Genomic DNA, 20,687 nt, shown 5'->3' on the forward strand with positions numbered 1-20,687 from the left:
CCCTGCTAAAGTTTGTAGAATTACATTAACCTCTCTAAATATTATTAAAGGGCTATATTATTAACCTTCATAAAATCACGACCATGATTTTTATAGAAAATTAAAAAAAAAAACAATATCTCCTACGCACCTTTTTTTTTTTTACTATACTAAACACCTCTTTATAAGATGCAAAAAAAAAAAAAAAAAAATTTTACATTGATCATCTAGTGATTTTTATCTACAACAAGCAACTTTCAAATCCCAACCATGTGCTCATCCTGTTAAATTTAACCAGCCTATTATGATTTTATTAAACCTCAAATCTGCACAATTGATTTTTATTCCCAATAATCTAATCGTCAAATCTCATCGATTTTTTTCTCTTAAATAGGGGTATTTTTTCTTTTTACAAAATATTAACCTATTTAGTTTCTTTAAGAAATGAGATGGGAGTAACATAAGGTATTCATTAGATTATTTGTGTTTATATCATCAATTGTTACCTAGCCATATATTTTAACGTAGGTTTCTATAATTATTGAAATTAAGTGCAGAGACTTCAATTGTCAAAACCCTCAAGGGTGGTTTTTGAAATTAGCCCAAATTTTTAACACAAGAAAATATCTCAAACCCTAGTGCAATATAGCCCTATCCATTTCTTTCAAATCTGATGTGCAGTGTATAGGTCTGGATCTACTGCTTGGATTACTCTGTCTGACACCATACGGATAAGGGTTTTTATTAGGCTAGCAAGTTTGAATATACACAACATCTGAAAAGAAAATGATTTGATATTGGAATAAAAAGAATCTTTAAACCAGTTATGTAAGAAAGATTAAGCTTTTTTTTTTTTTTTTCAAATTAAGGATAATGAAATGAAAAAGAAAACATCCATGAGAATACTGGGCAGAATTATCAACCAACAGTGCACTTTCAATACCTAATTAAATAATCTGAGCCTAGACAATAGAATAGTAGTTTTCTCTAAATAGAATTCAGAAGTATTTTTAAGCATAAAAAAGAAACAAATTGAGCTCTTACAATTTTGACTAGCACCGGCACTTATGCCACCCATGCTTGCCACTACCCTTGCATGTTCCTCAAGCAAATCCTCCTTTACCTCATCGCTCTTGTTTTGTTTTGCTTGTATCATTACCTCTATTCATTATTTTAGCATAGCCCTTAAATTGCTTCAAAAAAAAAAAAAAAACACAATGCACAAGACAACAAATGTATCATCTACATTGTTCAATACTATATGCTGCTTCCTTTTGAGGGGATGAAAAGTTTATTAGCCAGACAGACCGTCACGGAACTGTATTGGAAATGCATGATTGCATAAGCAGTGCTTTACACCTATAAACTAATGGAAATCTCAGTACCCTTCGTTTGAAATTGAGTGAAGGCCATTGACGGATATCTTCTTCTCCTTGGAGAGAGAATATAGGCCAATTCTTTAATCCGTTTTAGGTCCTTTCACTGCATTTTTATTTGATGAACCACTCTATCAGGTCCAAGAATAGGACAAATCTCAAGGAATTTCTCATCTTAGTGAGTGTCATTATCATAAAATAAACTAAAAATTCTACAAAGATACATTGCTTAGCATCCACTAATTTAAAACTAGAAAGGTGGTGGGCATAGTCGTCGTTTGCCTCTTGTCATTGCTAGGGTAACCCTGCTCATATACCTCTATCAAGAGCCTTAATTTGGTTTTTATTACCGTCACCAAGTTGCCAGAATGTGCCCATCAGTAAAGTCAAATTTTGAAAATTTGGTCTTTTGTTTAAGGCTCTTTCTGTTCTGTTCCTTCTTACCAAGGGATATTCCTTGTCACTTTACAGAAATAAGCGTGTTTTGTTTGCATACATATAGTTAATTGTAAAGAATTATTTTTCTGGTTACTTGCATAAGCAATGCTTTTTTCTTGGATGTTTATGGCAGCTTATCTGTATTCCTTGGGGTTTCTTGTCTGGAAAAATTCTATTTGCTCAGTATTTTAAGCAATAAAAACAAGGCACATGACTTTCTTGAAGATAGGAATGTACGGTGGAATTGCAGAATATGAACCTGCTGAATATGCTCAATATTCCTGGATTTATTGGAACGTGACACGGGGACACCTAGGACACATTCTAGGGCTTCCTCTAGCTTGATTCTTTCTTTGAAAAATTTTTTTTTTCCCAAGAGACCGCCACTCAAGAAAGAGCCATAAAAACATTGGCAGCAAAATATCATAGCCTTTGCTACGAGGAATTGTGTCTCATTATGTATGGGGTCGGTGTTCATGGAAGCTAGAAGTGTAAATTACCTACCAGTTCTAAATTATGTCAACAAGTTTCTAACAAACCGTGACAATTGCTTACCAAACAAAGGTTAGTAGCAGCAGCAAAGGTCAGCGCAGGAAATATATATTTGGTCCAAAGTGTTACAACTGTAAACAATTTTCTTGATTGTTTTGTCAGCCATACAAAGAATCCATGTAAAAGTTCGCTTTTATTAAGACCTCCTAAAGTTTAGATCAAGATGAACGCACAGGATATTTTCTAGAATTGCATTATCATGAAGAATCTAATTGCCTTTTGAATGCGAAATGATCAATGTGAAATGAGCTACTGTGTGATGGATGCCTTTATTTCATGCTTGGATCTCTTCTCAGTCTTTGTATGGCAAGAATGAAATAAAAGGAGTAGGAGGTATTTTGAAGAGGAAAATGGGAGAGCTGAACTAGGAAAGAGATGCTGCTTTAAAACAAGTGCAACTTTACACAGATTCTAGAACGCATGCATGCTAGTGTTGGGGATTAAGACTGAAAGCAATATTATGTGGTCATGAAATTTATCAATCGATTGAAATCCCTCACTCGCTTAAGGATCTAATTAATACATGTTGAACTTTGAGTGAAAGGGGAATTAGATGATATATAGTTCTGTTCAAGATTGTGAGGAATTTTGTTTTTCCTTCTTCCACAAAGGTTGAATCTATCGCATCTTACACTTTTTAACAAAGATTTTTTTTTTTTTTATTTAAAAACCCACGATAGCCATAACGCACAAACGAGGAGAAAATTTAGGCCAAAGCTTGTTTTTTTTTTTTTTTTGTGTGTGTGTTAATAACAAAATAATAAAAAACTATGTGAAAGTGGTGGGATTAGGCATAGATTCTGACTTGTTTATTAAGACGTGTAAAATATCTCCAACATGCTTCATATCAATGTCAATTCTCGTTAATAACTGCAATGTAATTTGCAATTTGGAAACAAATACATATATATATTGACCATGCTCTCAAGCATAATGGGAAAACATGTTTCATTGAAGCAGTTTAATGTTGGTAGAGCTTCTTCTTCTTATTATATATATTCTACTTCGTCACTTTATTATACACCGTGTTCTTCTTCTGGATATTACAAGTCACAACAAACACGTATGATAACCTTCTGGACATAGCTCAATTGGTGCACAATTATACTCGTCTAAATCTTAATTGATAAGCACGTTACTGGCGTCCTGTATGCATTTGTATGAGAAAATTAAAGTATATAAAGCCATCATGTCTCCATTTCAGCCTCGCGAATGCATGGCTGGCTGGATACACATACATGTTCATGCCATGCAAGACCTGCTGCTACACACAAAATCCAGTATTCCTAGCTGTGTATTGTAGAAAGGAATTATACAACATGCAAGTAACTCGAGGGTCGTACAAATTAGGATTTTAGCAACATCAAATAAATCTGGAGACGAATATGCACAGTTTCATTGTGCTGGCTTGATACGGACAACTAGCAAGTAACAACTATATGTCAACCTAAGTTTAAGCTAGCTGGTGAATTTCTTCTCCATCTCTGAATCACAAAATTCTCCGGAGCTGGTTAATTAAGGGATTATTCCAAGTCATTAGGATATGTACGGAATTACACTCAGGGAGAGAGAGAGAGAGAGAGAGAGAGAGAGAGGATAAGGCAAAGCAAATTAAGGAACGCGACATTGTTGACCTATGGGTTGAAGCTGGATTAGTGTTATGGTCCTAGTATCTAACATAGGATTCTAGGTAGTACCTCCTAACTCTATGTTAGCCTAAAGGACAAAAAACATAATTTACTTGGTAGTCTAGCACTTATCAGACTCCATTAACATGTTAGAATTCCTGCCTGCTTATTTAATTAAGACAGTTTGAAGATAATGATTAACCTCAAGATTCTCAGATATCTTTGTTCTTCTCAAGGGATTGCTAGGTTATATATATATATATATGGCTACATGACCATTTTTATTTCTTGTGAGAAAAAATAACAAATTTATGTGAATGAGTACCGATAATCTGATAATAGCTGAATCACCTGAGTAATACAAGAATGATTTAGTGTCATACAAAAGAAAGGCAAAGTGAATTTAAAGACTGAGAGGGCTACTTTCATGGTACAACTCTACTACATACTCTTTGAAGTTACTAGTAATCAACGTATAGACTTTAGAATCAGGTAATATTCCAATTAATTCTACAACATCTTTTCCAAGTTCCAATGATTTCAAATGATCACAATCATTAAATTTCTTCTAAGATATCATAGAAACAAATGGCACTAAAATAATGAAAGAAGTTTGAAAAATAGCCTACTCCACAAAGCTCAACCAAGTTGTTGCCAAAATGTCAAAGGAATTTACTTTACTAGTTAGGTTCATTTTGTGGAGGCCACAATGGAAGTTTGTGAGATTTTTCAGCACATTTATGTCGAAGGAAAAACCAGCACTAATTAATTTGCACTGCTAGCTTCACCATATAGTTCAGCAGAAAAAATATACTCCCAAGCAACTTTTCCATAAGATGCTTCAGCCGGAGAACCAAATAAAAATCAATTATGCATCCTGAGAAAACGACCCTAGCTTCCAAGTCCTAAGTTCTCCCATTTCAACATCAAGACAACTAGATAATTTTAGTCCAAATGGACTAAATGAAAGGAAAAGAACCAAATTTCTCAAGAAGTTTATTAGGGTTTCCGAGACAATTAATCCAAATTCAATCTCTCGTCTAATAACACAAATTTACAAATGAAATATGCACGAACTTTATCATGGTCCAAGGTACCTCAATTGATCAATTGCACATTCTTGCAGCGTCCCTTGTTGAAGACCCTCATAGCCGGAAGCAACAGCAGGAAGTACCAGAGAATTCATCTCCCCCCAATCTGAACTCCCTCCACAAGTATTCCCGGTCCTATGATTGATCAAAATATCTCCGCATAAGAACTCAAGACCATCTAATCTCTGAGGATTGTTACAGATCATTTGCTCCAGCCCAGCTTGAAAGCTGTTTTGTCCTTGTAAAGTTGACAAATCTGCTGCATCAATGGTGTATAGCGTTTCTGGCAAAGATGAAGTTGTATTCAAGACATCCAGGGGGGCAGAAGATAGCATATTAATCTGCTGATCATAAAGTGGTTGAACTTGCACCAGCGAATTGGTACTATCCAAAGGATACTGAAGATTGGTATTCATGGTGCCATTTGTTGGTTGATCATCATCGTCAGAAAACCTTCCTCCAAGTTTTATCAACAACTTTCTAATAGAAGCATGGTCATTAAAGCGTGGTTCTTCGTTTGAGTAGGGTACTGGAGGCAGTACAGGCAGCTCAGGCCAATAGGGACTTTGGTTACTGTTATAATCAGAGGAAGAAGAAGAAACCATATGATTAATATTTTCCCTCATCCCCTTTCGCAGCATTTCTTGCTTTTGGCTGGTACTTTTTCGAGCATGTTGATCCTTTCGCTGCTTCCCAAGGAGCTTCTTCTTCAGCCTTGTGTTCCAGTAGTTCTTTATGTCATTATCAGTTCTTCCAGGTAATTGTGCAGCAATAATTGACCACCTGTTTGTGCAAATAAAAAAGAAATGTTTAATTCGGTAATGGAAGATACTACTTGCTTTACTCAACCCTTGTCCTAATTAAGAAGAGGAAGACTACGGAACCTTAACTACGTCCAATTTGGAGTAGTTAAGAGGTTGAAAATTGTTAGGAAATATGCGACTTACCTGCTTCCAATACTAATATAGAGGCTGCATATGATGTTGTCTTCTTCTTCAGAGAATCCTCCATGCTTAATGTTGGGACGAAGGTAGTTGAGCCATCGAAGGCGACAGCTCTTTCCGCATCTCTTGAGGCCTAATTTTAGACACAAAACTCGTACATCAAGATGATCATCATATGCATTAGAAATTAGAAAATCCAGTTAAGCATATTACTGTACTGTACTTAGGTTGAAGAAATTAAACTTGAAAATCATTGAAGATCTTTGCTAGCTACGAACCGATTTTCTGCGGCAAAGCAATCCAGTTGCCTCCAGTTCCATGCTGCTCAATATAGGACTTCAGCTTAGCATCTTCTTCGGGCGACCATGGCCCCTTCTTCACGTTGGCTTTGTCACAGCATGGAGCTCTTCCCATTTCTTTTCACTTCTGCTTCTAAGCCTAACCCTTTTCCCTTCTTCCTTCTTGGAATACTAGTTTTGTGTGTTTGTGTGTGTCTGTGAGAGAGAAAGAGAGGGGGAGAGAGAGACTATAATAGCTGGAAAAGGATATACATGTCTCCTGGAGCAGCCAATATGATTCAGAAAATGAGGTAGCAAAAAGGATGAAAAGATGGATAGAAAAGTATATGCCCGGATAGGAAACCAGGGTTTTTCTTCTTGTCTTTCTCATTCAAGAATCATTATATACATTGACTGTAAAAACCAGTGGGGATGTGCGCCCCATAACCTTAATTACTTGCGTTGGAAAATGATTTACACGTTATAGGATGTGTGTCATGGTCCTAACCACGTTATATTTATAGCTTTAAGGAGATATGGTGTATCCACATCAAATAACAGCATGATGTTTACAATTACATAATCCTTCCAAATGGAACAGTAATGCTCTCATTCTACTCAATTTTACAGCGATCTTAACTCTTCTGGCTTGTGTAGATTTACCACAATAATTAAGGTTAACGGGGGCTTCCTAACAGTTTCATGATGGATGGTCCAAATTGGATGCGGAAAGACATATCCAGCTGCAGATCTGCGGATGATAAATTTTACAAGAGCTTAAAGCTGGATTGTTTTGTATTTTGCTGTTATCTACATATAGTGCACCAATTTGTAGATGGTAAAATAAATAGTACATAAAAAATATTCTTTAAAAAAAAAACAAATTAAGCCTTGACTTGTACGATTTATGCAATTAATCAAACATAGTACTTAAAATAAGTACTTTGTATCTTTGGGATCAGATAATCATAGCTGCTGGTATATATTGCACAGGAATCTGCAGAAATGCGGGATTATTCATCAATGTAAATGTGAATCTCTTGCGTAGTAAAAGTTTACATGGTTGCGTGATAGGCCAAGTCATCAAGGTAATTACGGTATTACCCACCTTCCATCCTCCCTAGTTTTTTAGAGGAAAAACTGGGAAAAGGGATTGTACCACATTGCGACTTGGTTAATGATAGTCAAACATTGATAATTTATTCTTGATCATAACAACATATTTCAAACTCCATCGGAAATGTGAGAAAAAGCATGCCAATGAAACTTTTCTCCAAGAGTCAAAAAAATGTTCTAGAACCAAAAGGACGAGACTTGAACAAGTGGAAACCAAAATATGAAGCAAGAAGAAATTGCCCTTTGAGTAGGTGACCAGAGACGACCTGCGAAAATGGAATATTACCCTATTAGAAAAGTTGGCCAAGTCAAAAGTAGAGGACGCATTGATGCCATATCTTGATATGGTTCATATTTCTTCTTTCTTGTACCCAATTCAACACCAAGCCTAAAGTTAGTAGTTATCACTGTTGAGAATGTAATGTGTTTGACGGAAAATCATACAATCAATGCCACATCTTGATACGGTTCATATTTGTTCTTTCTGAGCAACAGAGCCTAGAGTTAGTAGCTGACACTGTTCAGATGTCTTGGCAAAAAATCATACAATCAGATTCTTTTATTTAGCATGCTCTGATGAACAAATTGTCATTGGTGAAAAAAAAGTTTGTCCGCAACGCCCGAATTTTAGTTGTTAAAGGCTCCAAAACCCCCTATGTCGTCGAATGGCAAAATCCACCCAAAACGAGCCATTTGAACAAGGTCTTTTTCCTTTCCCAATTGATTATTCTGGAAGATATCATGTTCTCAACTTTTATCTCTCATCAAAGATAATATATAGTTTAAACTTTTAAATATTTTAACAATGTTTAATCTAAGAGTCAATATATAACACTTTTTTCATCATCATCATCATCATCTAATGCTGAATTTCACTTATCAACATGATACCTAAAAGGCACTATAGAATATCTCCTGATTATATGTCGAGGAGGAAAGTTAAAAATAAATAATCGACTTGGGGATGAAGTGAAATAATCCCACACGGGCACTGAGGGAGTAGGGGTGCGGTGAACTTAGCCGTTTTGAGGAGCTCATTGTCACATCGATGCATTACATAATTGACTTTAACGTGGGTGTTACATATGGTCTCCAATTCTTGTCATATATGCCAGAAAAATCATAGAGCTTCACAAAATGGATGTGTTTTTTTTGTTTTCTTTTCGTTGGTTGGTCTCCTAATTAACCTTCAGGCTGAAGGCTTTCTTTTTCTTGGTTCTTTTCTTCCTTTTTCATTGCCTCGATTGCTGGAATCTTTTAAGATGACTATCGATCCCATATGATTTGTAAAATGGGACATACATGGTAAGGAATTAATTACATTATTTAGCAACTTAAATGGTAAATTATATCCTATCTAATCATCCACTAGAAGAAACATTAGTTTAGTGTGTATCAAATATATATCTAGCTAGACCTTTTTTATTAATTAATTTATTTAAAAGTGGCCTCAATATCTCAGTTAGACATAACGTGATACATAAGATAATTGAATACCCAATAATCAACACGTCTTTCAAATACTTTCTAATATTATTATACACTTTTTCCCCTTGAATTAATGGGCATTATGCCTCTCTAACGACGTACTGTTGTTGAAGACTAATTTTAATTTTGAAGTCAACTGATGATGCTAATTCCTAATGCTCATTTTTGTACGAGTCCTTTCGAGCAACTTAATCCTACCTTCATAAAGGCACGGGGCCTTGGTCGGCAAGCCAAAGAGTTCAAAGTCAAGTTCTGTTGTGGTAGTACTCCAGTTTTTCTCCCTTTGCGATTTCTCTCTACATTTTAGATGAAATACAAGATACTAGCTCCTTGTAAGGTTTTTATTATCTTATTATTTATATATATATTTTTTTTCTAATTCAAAGGGAGGCTCGGAAGTCGGAACTGCTCGCGAACGGCTCGAGTCGTTTGCAACTCTACTCGGAACCTTAATTATAAAAAGAAAGGGGGGAAGAAGAAGATTTAAGACTTAATTAATTAAAGAGCTTGAAGTGATCCTGGCTAATGTCCCCATTAATTATATACTATATTGGTTCTTGATGACTATATAACATCCATAATGATTCTGAAACTGTTCTTACCGTTTCCAGACTGCTATAAATTTTGACAAACGTAGTCAAGTTAGCTGTCAAGACATGTACATGCATTAACTATTTAACAACCAATCAAGACTTGTAGCATTAATGTTTATCACTTGACGAGAGAGAAACAGGATTACGAGAGCATCTTTGAACGACTATGCTAATAAAGTCGCTCGCTTTTCTTCATGGACCTATACGCTTGAAATATATCTATCAAATTGACCGAGTTAATATATAGTCCATGACGATTTCCATCTCCAGGCAGTTTTAACTTTTATCATCTTGTTGTAAGTTGTTTACATGAGCAAATCTTTTACCAGTCTTTTTTGTTTTTCGAAGCTCATCAACACTGCTACCATTTTCCGTGCAATATCTACTACTAAAACTTTCGATGACTACCACTACTTTTAAACAGATACATATGTCATTCATGCTCACACCCTGCGTGGACCTCATCAAAAGTTAAAAGTAGTACGTACTTGGATTGGTATCCGAGATTTTTTCTTGTCTTTAAAAAAAAAAAAAAGATTAATAGAACTTGATTAGCAAGTTTTACCCTTATTATGCACTAAATCGTGTACTTGCAGATGCGTACAAGATATTGGGTCAATTTGACTGAAGAGAAATCATACATTGAAGGTTCTAGTACAAATTACTGGATCTGAGAGTCTAAGTTTGTTCCAAAACTGTCAAGATTTCTGTTATGGTTATTAATAGCAGTCACATTCTTACCAGCTGTAGTGATCATGTATGTGGGAGGAGTAGTGCAATCAATCAGCCAATTTTTGAGCTTATCAAAGAATGCCACGATGCTGTGGATGCATCTTGTGAGCAGATCATACATCACCAGTTTCTCAGCCATTTTTCTAATGGTTGGTGTAAGTTCGGTCGATTGGGACTATTAGCAGTGACAATTTTCTGATTGATGGATTATGATGGAGACGGTTGCTAATTGAGTATTTGATCCCTGTTTTCTTTCTTTTTCAATGATAAAAAAGATAAGCTAATGCTGCAAATATCACGCATTTTCTTCCTTTACATCGTCATTAATCACTCTCCTTGTGCTGGGAGACGATGTAATTAGACTCCAAAACTAAACATGCACGTCGAGTTTTCTGCTGCACTTTTTTCTACACGTAAATTTCCTTCTTTCTCCAAAATTATTTCCAGTGGCTTTCGTAACTTGGTGTTCATCATGATGATGTCAAGAAAATATTATTCTCTTACACCAAATTTGGATCCGCCTAAAATATAAAAGGAAAAACAAGAAGTTACGCACTCTCGAGAGTTTGAAAGTTACAATTGTTTTTTGAGTTAATCTTATACGCACTGACTCAGAGTCTATACATTATTACGATTAGATTCTTGACCCAAATGCAAAATTTAAATTTCAAATTCAAATTCAGATTATGTATCATGCATTCAACGGTAAAAGTGTAAACACTGTCGCTGTATAGAAAAATTAATCCTTGCTCTTAACCACTAATTCTCTCAAGGTTAGGCTAATTCTCTCAAGGTTAGTGTTTTGTGGAGGATGATTTTGGTGCATGATTTTTTTACTGCACCTTTATAAGTAACAATTCTTAACTTTTGTGGATGATGATTTTCATTATCTTTTGAGGTGGATGGGGTGTCGGCCAATTTTTGGTTTTAGTCTATTGGAAAAACTTTGGGCTCCAGCCTGGTGAAATAGTTTTCACAAACTATCATGGGCTGATTTTTAACAGCTGCACCAATAAATTTTGGCGCGTCGAATCTTAAGTCTCCAACTTCCATCTGGATTCAAATTCAATCAAAAAAGATTATTATTGAGAACGCCGGATCCAATTTTTGTAGGGATGACCAATTTTCTGTGGACCATTCACGTAATATTCCTGAGTCCATGGGCTAAAAGCTTGAAGTATAGCTAGAGTACGGGTGTAAACAGAACACAGGCCAGATCTTCAGGGTCTCAATATGTGGTTACAGGTCAGGGCCCGTCTAGATCCAAATCCAGGTCAAGAATATATGGATTTTGAAATTAATTTAATAGAATTATTTTCCAATAGTTTTAAAATTTTAATTGAACATAAAATGTATCAATACAATATTACCATTTTTATAGAAGATCTTTTCTAGTAGAAGATAAGTGGGTTTGCAATAAATTTTAATGAATATATAATTTTTTATGAAAAAATTTATATTAATTAGATTCGAGTCCAAAATGGGTCGAAACATGTAAATCCATGTCCGATCCATTTATAGTGTAGATAAAAAATGGATATGGATTAAGTCTAAGTAAATGAACCTATTACCTATTCCGAATACAAAATAAAAAAATAAATAGGGTCTACATCCAATCCAAATCTAAACCTAATCCGTTGACAGTCCTATGCTAGACGTTTATCCTTTGGGCATGGAGTGCTGATTAATATTTTGTAGCAATTTATTTAAAACTTTTCTTTTTTAGATTTTCAAAAAAAAAAAAATACTCCAAGGGGAAGAAATGGGAGCAAAAAGGGAGATTGGTGACGCATTTTCTCCGGGATCCACCAGATTTCTTGTGTAGCTCAGCTTAAAATTGTTGCTGTGAGATGTGACATTTGGCCTCAAATCAACCTAAAAAGAAAAGGGAATGGTGAATTGAATAAAATGATCATTGGACAATTATTCTAGAGTACTACTAGTAAACAAAGATGGTTGAATATTGGGCTACATCTAATTTTCCTACAGATTTGGAGCAAATTAACCAATTCATTTTTTGGTAAGATGGCCAGCGAAAAGGGTTTTAAATCCCTTTCTGGGCTTTCTGCTTGGATTAGGAAAGAAGTTTAACAGGGCAGTCTTATCCTTTTAGCCACTTGAATAACTCAGTTGGAGTCCACAAGAGTTTTCCATGATTACAGCTCAAAGCTGCAGAGTTACTAGAGACTGTTCAAGAATGAAACAGACATTTTTACAAACTAAATAAAGACTAATATCTTCTGATTCGATGATTTACAGCAGAATATGTCAATAAAGCAACCAGAGTTGACCATATCTTTTAATCAATTTCGACAACCCAGCCCCTATTATCCTCGACAGCACCACTTTGAATTCCTACGAGCCTCGAGTAAAGTTTCTTGCAGACAAGATCAGGGCTGATCTCGTATTCAGTCCTGCATAAACGGAAGAAACCAATTACTGATGACTCTCTATACCTTATTCATCCAAACAAAGTTGTGAACCTTGAGAAAGCAAATTAAAGTTCAGAAAATGTTCCTATAGCTCTTGAGTAACTTCATCTTCATGGGGGGGTTAGTCCTGCTTAATCTTCTGCACAGCACGACCTTTTCACAAGATCATACGCTGGGATGAAACAGTGTTGGGATAACACTAGAATAAGCATGCATGCTACTTATTACCTTTTACCATTGTATGTGATGCTTCCCACAGCGGCAACACCAACCGCAGTTCCTGTGCAGAATACTTCATCAGCATCGATTAGGTCGTCCGCCGGAATGGTACGTTCTTCAACCTGGCAACATCATAGAAAAGGCTCAGATAGCCCATACACTGCTTCAGTCACATTAGAGTAGCAATAGAACACTTCCAAACCTTAGCATGATGGCAATTATGTGAGCCAATACCACGAATTCTCTTATCATTTTTTCAACTGCCTGCTTAATTAGCAGTTAATACAAGTTTTTTGTTTACCTGGTATCCAAGATCCTTTGCAATTTCCATGATGCTTTTTCGTGTTACACCTTCAAGGATGGTGCCATTAGTTGCTGGAGTTGAAAGAATATTTCCCTGGATATATGCATTGGAGTAGTAATAAGTTTAATGGTCCAGACCCTTCAAAATCTAGCTGCAGATTGCGCAGGCTGCACTAAGAACATTATAGAGCCCTATATCTATAGTTTCTACTTACACTCTCACATGAACAAGATTTTTCTTTTTGTTAAAGCTTTTGACCTTACGTCCATATTGTAACCCAATATGTCCGGGTTGTATAGAGTTGTTATTTGTATTAACATATCAGCTACTGAAATAGTTTGATGAGGTAATGGAGTAGAATACCTTGACAATGAAAATGTTACAAGAAGAGACCTCCTCAATGTTTTTCTTGTTCAGTGAATCTAGGTACAAGACATCAGAGAATCCTCTATCCTTTGCTCTATGTATTGCTTTTAAGACCTACGCAACACAAAGTAAATGTGAATCTGAAAGGAAACAACAAGAAGGTAAGCAAAAAACAGAGCATTTCTGGTTGGAGGAAATGCATAGAAAGATTAACTGGCTAACAAGTTCCAAATTTTTAGGCAACATAATCAATTTACGAGTTTATTCAACAAACAGTAGCTTTATGATATCAAAGGTTAATAAGAAAATTTAGAAAATAAAATATGTAAACAAAAGCCTTTAATTGGTCTTCTTTGACTTCCTTTGCCATCAAATGCAAGTTTAGATAGGGCCAATATTGCGGTTTATTCCATTTCTTTTCATTTTCTGGGGTTTGGAGATTGGGCTGAATAGTAACATGAAGGATCATTTAGCTTACTGGAGCATAATTTGTTATGCTTTTGACTCCTCCGGCTCCTCCACGTGAAGCGCGATGAAACTCACCCTCCACATATAAGTTTATCGGTGCAGTTCCTTCCTGTATAACCACAACTCAAAATAAACACATTCTTCTTTAATGACAGAGAAATGGACAACTTAGGAATAAGAAAGAAGAACATGAAGTGTTTATAATGACAGGAAAGAAGCATATAAAGAAAAAGATCTGAACCTTGAAGTAGTTTCCAACAGGCGAAGCATAGACAAGAAATGTATATTCAGGTGATGGAGCCAAACCAAGTACAGGTCCTGTTCCTATGAGCAGAGGCCTAACATAAAGTGATCCTTTTCCTGGAGGTGGGATCTGCGCAAACTCAAAAGCAAAATAGGTTACACGAAAGAAAGAAAACACACAAAACAAAAATTTTGTTACTGACTGACAACACAATTGTACTGCAAGAATTTGGGGACTAAAAATAATTACCCAACGCCTGTTAGCCAAGGCAGTTTGCTTCACTGCATTGATGAAGTGCTCAATGGATGGAGAGGGCATGCACATTCTTTCAGCACCAATTTGCATTCGGGTGGCGTTCTGATCTGGGCGGAATAGATAGAGGCCTCCATCTTTTTTCCTGTAGACTTTCGTACCCTCAAACAATCCCTGTTTCAATTTTCACAGACAGAAAGAATTAACTTACAGTTTGTGTGAGACGACCTGTAGTCCAGATGTGATGAGGAACGGAACGTACCTGTCCATAATTTAATACCCCTGCTGAAGGGCTTAACTCAATGTTCCCATATCGGCAAAGTTGGCCTTGCTGGAAATATCCATCACTGGGACACTTCATGATGTACATATAGTCAGTTGGTATAACACCGAATCCGAGACCATTCCAATCAATATCAGCATACTCGTCATTGCTGTCAATTATCAACATGGACAAAGAAGTGTGGAAGAACAAATTAGAGTTGGGCATGATAATTTGTCCCCATTGCTCTTATTACCATTGCAACGAAGAAATAGTAAATGCTTATGATTGCCATATAAAACATATTCAACTGTCCTCATATTCCAAAAGGACATGTTTAGCAATGAGTTTTCGATACAGGCAGCTCCTTATACTTCATGGCTTCCACTAAGACAGCTACATAGGTTTAGCAGTGAGCTTGCTACATAAAAGTGTGGGATTGTCCAGGGATGGCTGCTCTGGTTGGGCAGGTGGCTTGTTTCCACAATACTTCCATGCCTTTGATGATGCCGAGCGTTTTATCAACAGAAGCTCTTCATTGTTTGCAGACATTTTGAATCCAGGTTGTGTAATCTCTTTCGTTTATTTTTCCTTTGATCTGTGTATGCTTTAAGTGGCTTTCTCAATAATTGGATTTACTAACACAAATACCACTGAATGATGGAGTTCACAAATGAAGAGACGCAAAGCATATGTAGCTCTCACCCAAAGCATATGAAGCAATCATAGAAGACATACGACAAGGCAAACACAAAGATGGACCATTGACAAAAACTAAATGACATTTTGTTATTTTCTCAGGTCGATGAGGGAAGATCAACAATGGAATGGCGCATTCTGGGATCAGCATGGTTTCTGGTGAACGTAGAGGACAAATAACAGAATGATTTATATTCAACAGAATGACGCCCTCCTTACATTGCACCTTGCTAAAAACCAAGTAAACACAGCATAATGTGCAATTCTTTGAGAAAATTAATAGAACAACTAAAGCAACCTGCAGAAGGGGATATGATATTTTTGCATGAAGATTGTCGAGGTATAAAATCCATGGAGTAAACTACAAAATCTTGCAGAACCAAATGATTTGACTTGCATGCATTAGGGAATTTAGTTATGCAGATGAGAGTCGATTAACATTTACCTATAGGCTGATGGCGGTTCACAGGCTTGCTGTAAAGAAGATGCAGCCTGAGTTGCATAGCTGCTAGCTCCCAACTACAAAACAAAACAAAACAAACAGTTTATTTTTTGGTCGAGTAAATTATCATGATGTAGATCACGATTTGTTGTTTTTAGCTAAAATTCATCAATCCATCCTACTTTTTTTTTATTAAAAAAAATCCAGATTATGTACAGTAGCAAAATATAAAATTTCCTTAATTAAGATCTTGTTTAGTCGCCAAAAATTAAAAAAAAAAACCTGTTTCAAATATATTATTCTTTGGATGAAGTGTACATCTATGCAAATCTGTTTCATTACTATTTATTCAACATCCTTTGTTGGATTATCAATATTTGAATCCATAATCACCTAACATATATATATATATATATTTAATTATTCTATTTAAATCTCCTAAATAAATTTTTTTTGGGGGGTAAGTAAAGATTTGTAAACAAGTTGACCATTCTTAATCGGAACAGGTGAAATTATTCTACTAATCCTGTAGTTTTTGCTCGTCTTTAATTAAAATGGATGAACTGTTTAAGATAGAAATTGTTGACTTTTTTTCCTAGTGGGTTTGGATCTGCTAATTAACCACTAAAATAAAATTAAGAAGGGATTGAATTTAAAATAATAAAAAGCGATAAAATTGACCACACATCATTATCCCCATTCGAGAAGTTTTGCTAGGTTTAAGCAATAGTGACATTTTGTCCTTGCTTTTTACAATGACATCAATGCTGAACCTATTAGCCTAAAAAAATGTGTGATTCACGCTGCTTTTGAAAATTTCTTTCATAATCCACCAGCTCACTAAACAATTGTGGATATGAAAATCATTTCATCTATTACTAGCATAAGCATTCCTTTGCTGTTAGAATAAATTCGTGAGTTTTCCAGACAAAAACAAAATAATAATGTATATTTGATATCTTTTTACATCAAGAAAAACAACGGCTGTTATCAACATTGCATGCTGCTCTTCCAAATATTTGGAGGATCAAACTCTTTCACAACCCCCCCCCCCCTTTTTTTTGGGTCCGTCTTCTCCAACCTCAAATTCAATTCTATGTTCAAGAAAGAACAGGACATCTACTCTAGTTTCTGACGCTAGCCAGATTTTATTTGTTTTTTTTTCCCCTCAGAATTCAAAATAAGTTGACATAATCAAAGACAGCAGAAAGAGAAACGAATTCCAAAATATTAAAAAAAAAAAAAACAGAAAACTGAAGACAAAAAGAAGTTCTTTGACACTAACCTTTGATATAAGAGAGCTTAATGCGGAAGGTTGAATCAAATTACGAATGCTGGTAATTTTATGAATCATCTTGCTCTTCTTTTTGCTCAGCGCAGATCTTCAAAGAAAACCCGTCAGTTGTATTTCCGGCGAACGTTTAGAAAACGGGTAAAGATTACAAGTGACTATTCAGAAGAGGAAGAGCAGAAAGAAAGAACAGGGACGGAAAAATGAAGATGATCGAAGAATTGCATATATTAATTAATGTTCCATAATGATCACAAGCAGCGGTGCTCACATATGCAGGCATGCAAATGGGAACTGGCAAGAAAAGGCCAAAGAATTGGAGAGGTTGAACACGGAACCATGAGCACTTCGACTGCTAGTGCTAGGATATGCATCAAAGGAATTGGACGGATAAAGAATAGGAACAATTGTATAAGAACTCCTTTACATTTCAAGTTATTCTGTTCTAGTCCCTTATATTTACAATGACACGTTTTCATCTGCAACATATTGGAAATGGTGATATTTTGATCCCAAATTTCATTTTCACTTGCTTTTGTTCTTGAAAATTTTTCTTTGATTTTCTGTACGTTATGATGTATATTGAAGGGAAAAATTTAAAATAGATGGTTCCTTATATTGAAGGACAAAATTGAAAATAGACAATTATTATGTAAAATATAACTAGTATTTCATATTAAGGCCCCATTTGATAACTCATTTAATCTTAATGAATTCAGATTTTAATATGTTCAGACGTATTTGATAACCAAAAATAGGACATCTGAATTAATTAAGTGGCATTGAATTTTCTAAACAAAACTTACCTTCAAGATTAAGGAATAAACTAATCACTTATCACTGAATGTGATATATATTCAAATGAATCAGATTTAACACTTAACAATTCAATAATTTAATGAATTCAGACTTTAGATTTCAAATTTTAAAATTAAGTTTTCAGACTTCAACTTTATCAAACGCATCCTAAGTTAACAAATCCTGTTTGGTGAAGAAGGAAGAAGCCACAGCAATTACACCAAGCATGGGATAAGATTTAACACTTAACAATTCAATAATTTAATGAATTCAAACTTTAGATTTCAAATTTTAAAATTCAGTTTTCAGACTTCAACTTTATCAAACGCATCCTATGTTAACAAATCCTATTTGGTGAAGAAGGAAGAAGCCACAGCAATTACACCAAGCATGGGATAAAAAGTCACACACTTCCCTTTTTTTTTTGTCCCTAAAGAAATTTGACCGGAAATAGAATTCGGGCTTATAATTGAGATACACTTTGAATAGGTTAGGGTTCAAAATGTATAACTTAAATGTGAAGGACTAGACGATGGTATTTTGTGAATGGAGGGTTTGATTTGTGCAAAACATCTAGTTTTGATTTTAAACGGAGAGGCATAGTGTGTGAGTGCACATGCGTAGCATGAGTGACTCCAGGCCGACAATTTGACGTCAGTCAACTCCAAGCGATGAGGATTCCTTCTCACCAACCCTTCATTTTCCTTTCGTGACAAAAAAGGAAAGAAACATATGTATTACTATAAAATAAGAGGAATGCTTGCACATTCACCATCAATTTTATAATACAATTTTTTATTTATTAGACTATATGATAAAAGAAATTACTGAAGTGCGATTAATAAAGACTGGAATGCGATTCATGATTTTCTACAATAATTAGTCATAGTTTAATTACTTGTGTTGTGTTGTGAAGGCTTTGGATTTTTTTTTTCTCGTTTAAATAAAATTAGAAAGATCTGTTAACGGTAGGTGCAATACAGACAATCTACAATTACAATATTACAGAACGTACAAATGGTTCTGCACTTATTGATTTCTGTCAGCAGGTTGTTCGCTTTCAAACAACAAACGCATCAATGTGAGTAGAAACTCCATCGAAGAAAACCAAAGAAGACCGTCACATATTGTAACAAATTTTTGAGGGAGGCAGGGTTCAAACCCATAACTTCTTTGCATCACCAAACCTTATAAGGTTTGGGATGACCACTGGACCAAAGGCTCAATGCCCATCAATGGTAGTTAGTGGCGCTGATTATAATCAATTTAATCAAGCAAACAATCTTTTGTAGACGTGCAAGTCTATCATACCTAAAAGTTGTACAACCAAGGATGCATTTGAGACGAGTTGAGATTTCGAGTAGTGAACTACTTGAGCTCGGCTCGAGACAAAATAATTGAGTTGAGAATCAACCTCAAACTCGACTTCAATGTATCTTAATTGGATTTGAGTTTAATTAAATTCAATCCAAGTCTAATCAAACTCACCTAATAAAAATTAATACTTTACATATAATTCTAAATAAAGGATATAATTGACATTTCACAATAATAAATATAAAAATTTTTAAAATATATACTATAAAAAAATTTGATTTGGCTTGTTGAGCCTCCGAGTACAAGAATTTGGAACTTAAACTCGACTCATGAACCCAAACGAGCAGCTTGAACTCAAGTTCGAGTTCAATCAAAGCGACCTCGAACCAACTTGTTGACTGAGTAGATTGTGACTTCGAATTGAACTAGTTGATTCAGCATCCCCTCTAATATAACCAAAGACAATCAACTACATAAAACAAATGAAATGGTTGATTGTCATGAAAATAAAAATTGGGATCTACAAAGAAAATTTTGTAGAATTTTTATCAGCTTAAAGTTATGAAAATAACTTCTTTCATCATTTTCGTTTTCTCGCCTCCAACAAGATGTACAATTCAGTCCAAGGCACAACCGTGCTCCTTCTGTGCGAGCTTCCTTTTTTTTTGGGTCGTTAATAATAGATTTCTGCCAATCCGCAAATTTTGATGTTAGTCCTCATCCGTTAAAGGAGAGAATTTACAAGAGGCACTGTTGGTCCACAGAGTTACACTATGTTAGCCTCAGGCCCAACATTCAACTGTATGATCGGTTGTCAGTGGACCACTCTTGGTGGACACTGGTCTGACAAAATTGGGACCGAGCGGCTCTATTATTGGACCAACAGAGCTGAAACCCAAATATACACCACAATTCAGTCGTCATCTGTGTCTGGGCTTCATTAGGCTAAGTTTTGATTAAACTAGAGCTGCAAACGAGTCGAGCCGAGTCGAGTTTTGGCCTTATCGAGTCAACCCTTGACTAAATTTTATCGAACTCGAACTCGAGTTCGAGCTTGACGAGCTGGCAGTTTTCAAGCTCGACTCGATTCGTGCTAATTATTTTTATTTTTTAAAAAAATTAAATAAAATAATATTTTTTTAATAAATAATAAAATATTAAAGATATTTATGTAATTTTACTATTAAAATAAAAATAAAAAAATAAATATATATATATATGCTCGAACTCGCGAGCCGGGGTTAATGTTTTGAACTCGAGCTCGAGCTCGACTTTAGCTCGACCAGCTCGAGCTGGAGTCGAGCTTGAATCGAGTCGCTCGCGAGCGGCTCGATTCGTTTGCACCCCTAGATTAAACCCTGGTTTGGAATTATTATGT

The 20,687-nt window shown here is 35.4% G+C and overlaps 2 protein-coding genes across 2 annotated transcripts; both read right to left on the bottom strand.

Moving 5' to 3' along the window:
* Positions 1-4,823: 4,823 nt before the first annotated feature.
* Positions 4,824-6,651, bottom strand: LOC113712997 (transcription factor RAX3-like). The gene is made up of 3 exons (XM_027236685.2): positions 6,287-6,651; positions 6,012-6,141; positions 4,824-5,847 (listed from the first exon to the last, which is right to left on the bottom strand). Exons 1-3 carry the CDS (start codon positions 6,420-6,422, stop codon positions 5,055-5,057), a joined length of 1,059 nt encoding a protein of 352 aa, XP_027092486.1. The 5' UTR covers positions 6,423-6,651; the 3' UTR covers positions 4,824-5,054.
* Positions 6,652-12,297: 5,646 nt separating this feature from the next.
* Positions 12,298-17,449, bottom strand: LOC113712776 (branched-chain-amino-acid aminotransferase 2, chloroplastic-like). Its single transcript, XM_027236340.2, has 10 exons — positions 17,189-17,449; positions 15,907-15,980; positions 14,763-14,934; positions 14,498-14,674; positions 14,246-14,377; positions 14,015-14,113; positions 13,534-13,650; positions 13,168-13,263; positions 12,876-12,988; positions 12,298-12,629 (listed from the first exon to the last, which is right to left on the bottom strand). Exons 1-10 carry the CDS (start codon positions 17,255-17,257, stop codon positions 12,515-12,517), a joined length of 1,164 nt encoding a protein of 387 aa, XP_027092141.1. The 5' UTR covers positions 17,258-17,449; the 3' UTR covers positions 12,298-12,514.
* Positions 17,450-20,687: the final 3,238 nt, after the last annotated feature.

The sequence above is a fragment of the Coffea arabica genome, chromosome 10e, assembly GCF_036785885.1.
Source record: "Coffea arabica cultivar ET-39 chromosome 10e, Coffea Arabica ET-39 HiFi, whole genome shotgun sequence".
Classification (NCBI taxonomy): Eukaryota; Viridiplantae; Streptophyta; class Magnoliopsida; order Gentianales; family Rubiaceae; genus Coffea; species Coffea arabica.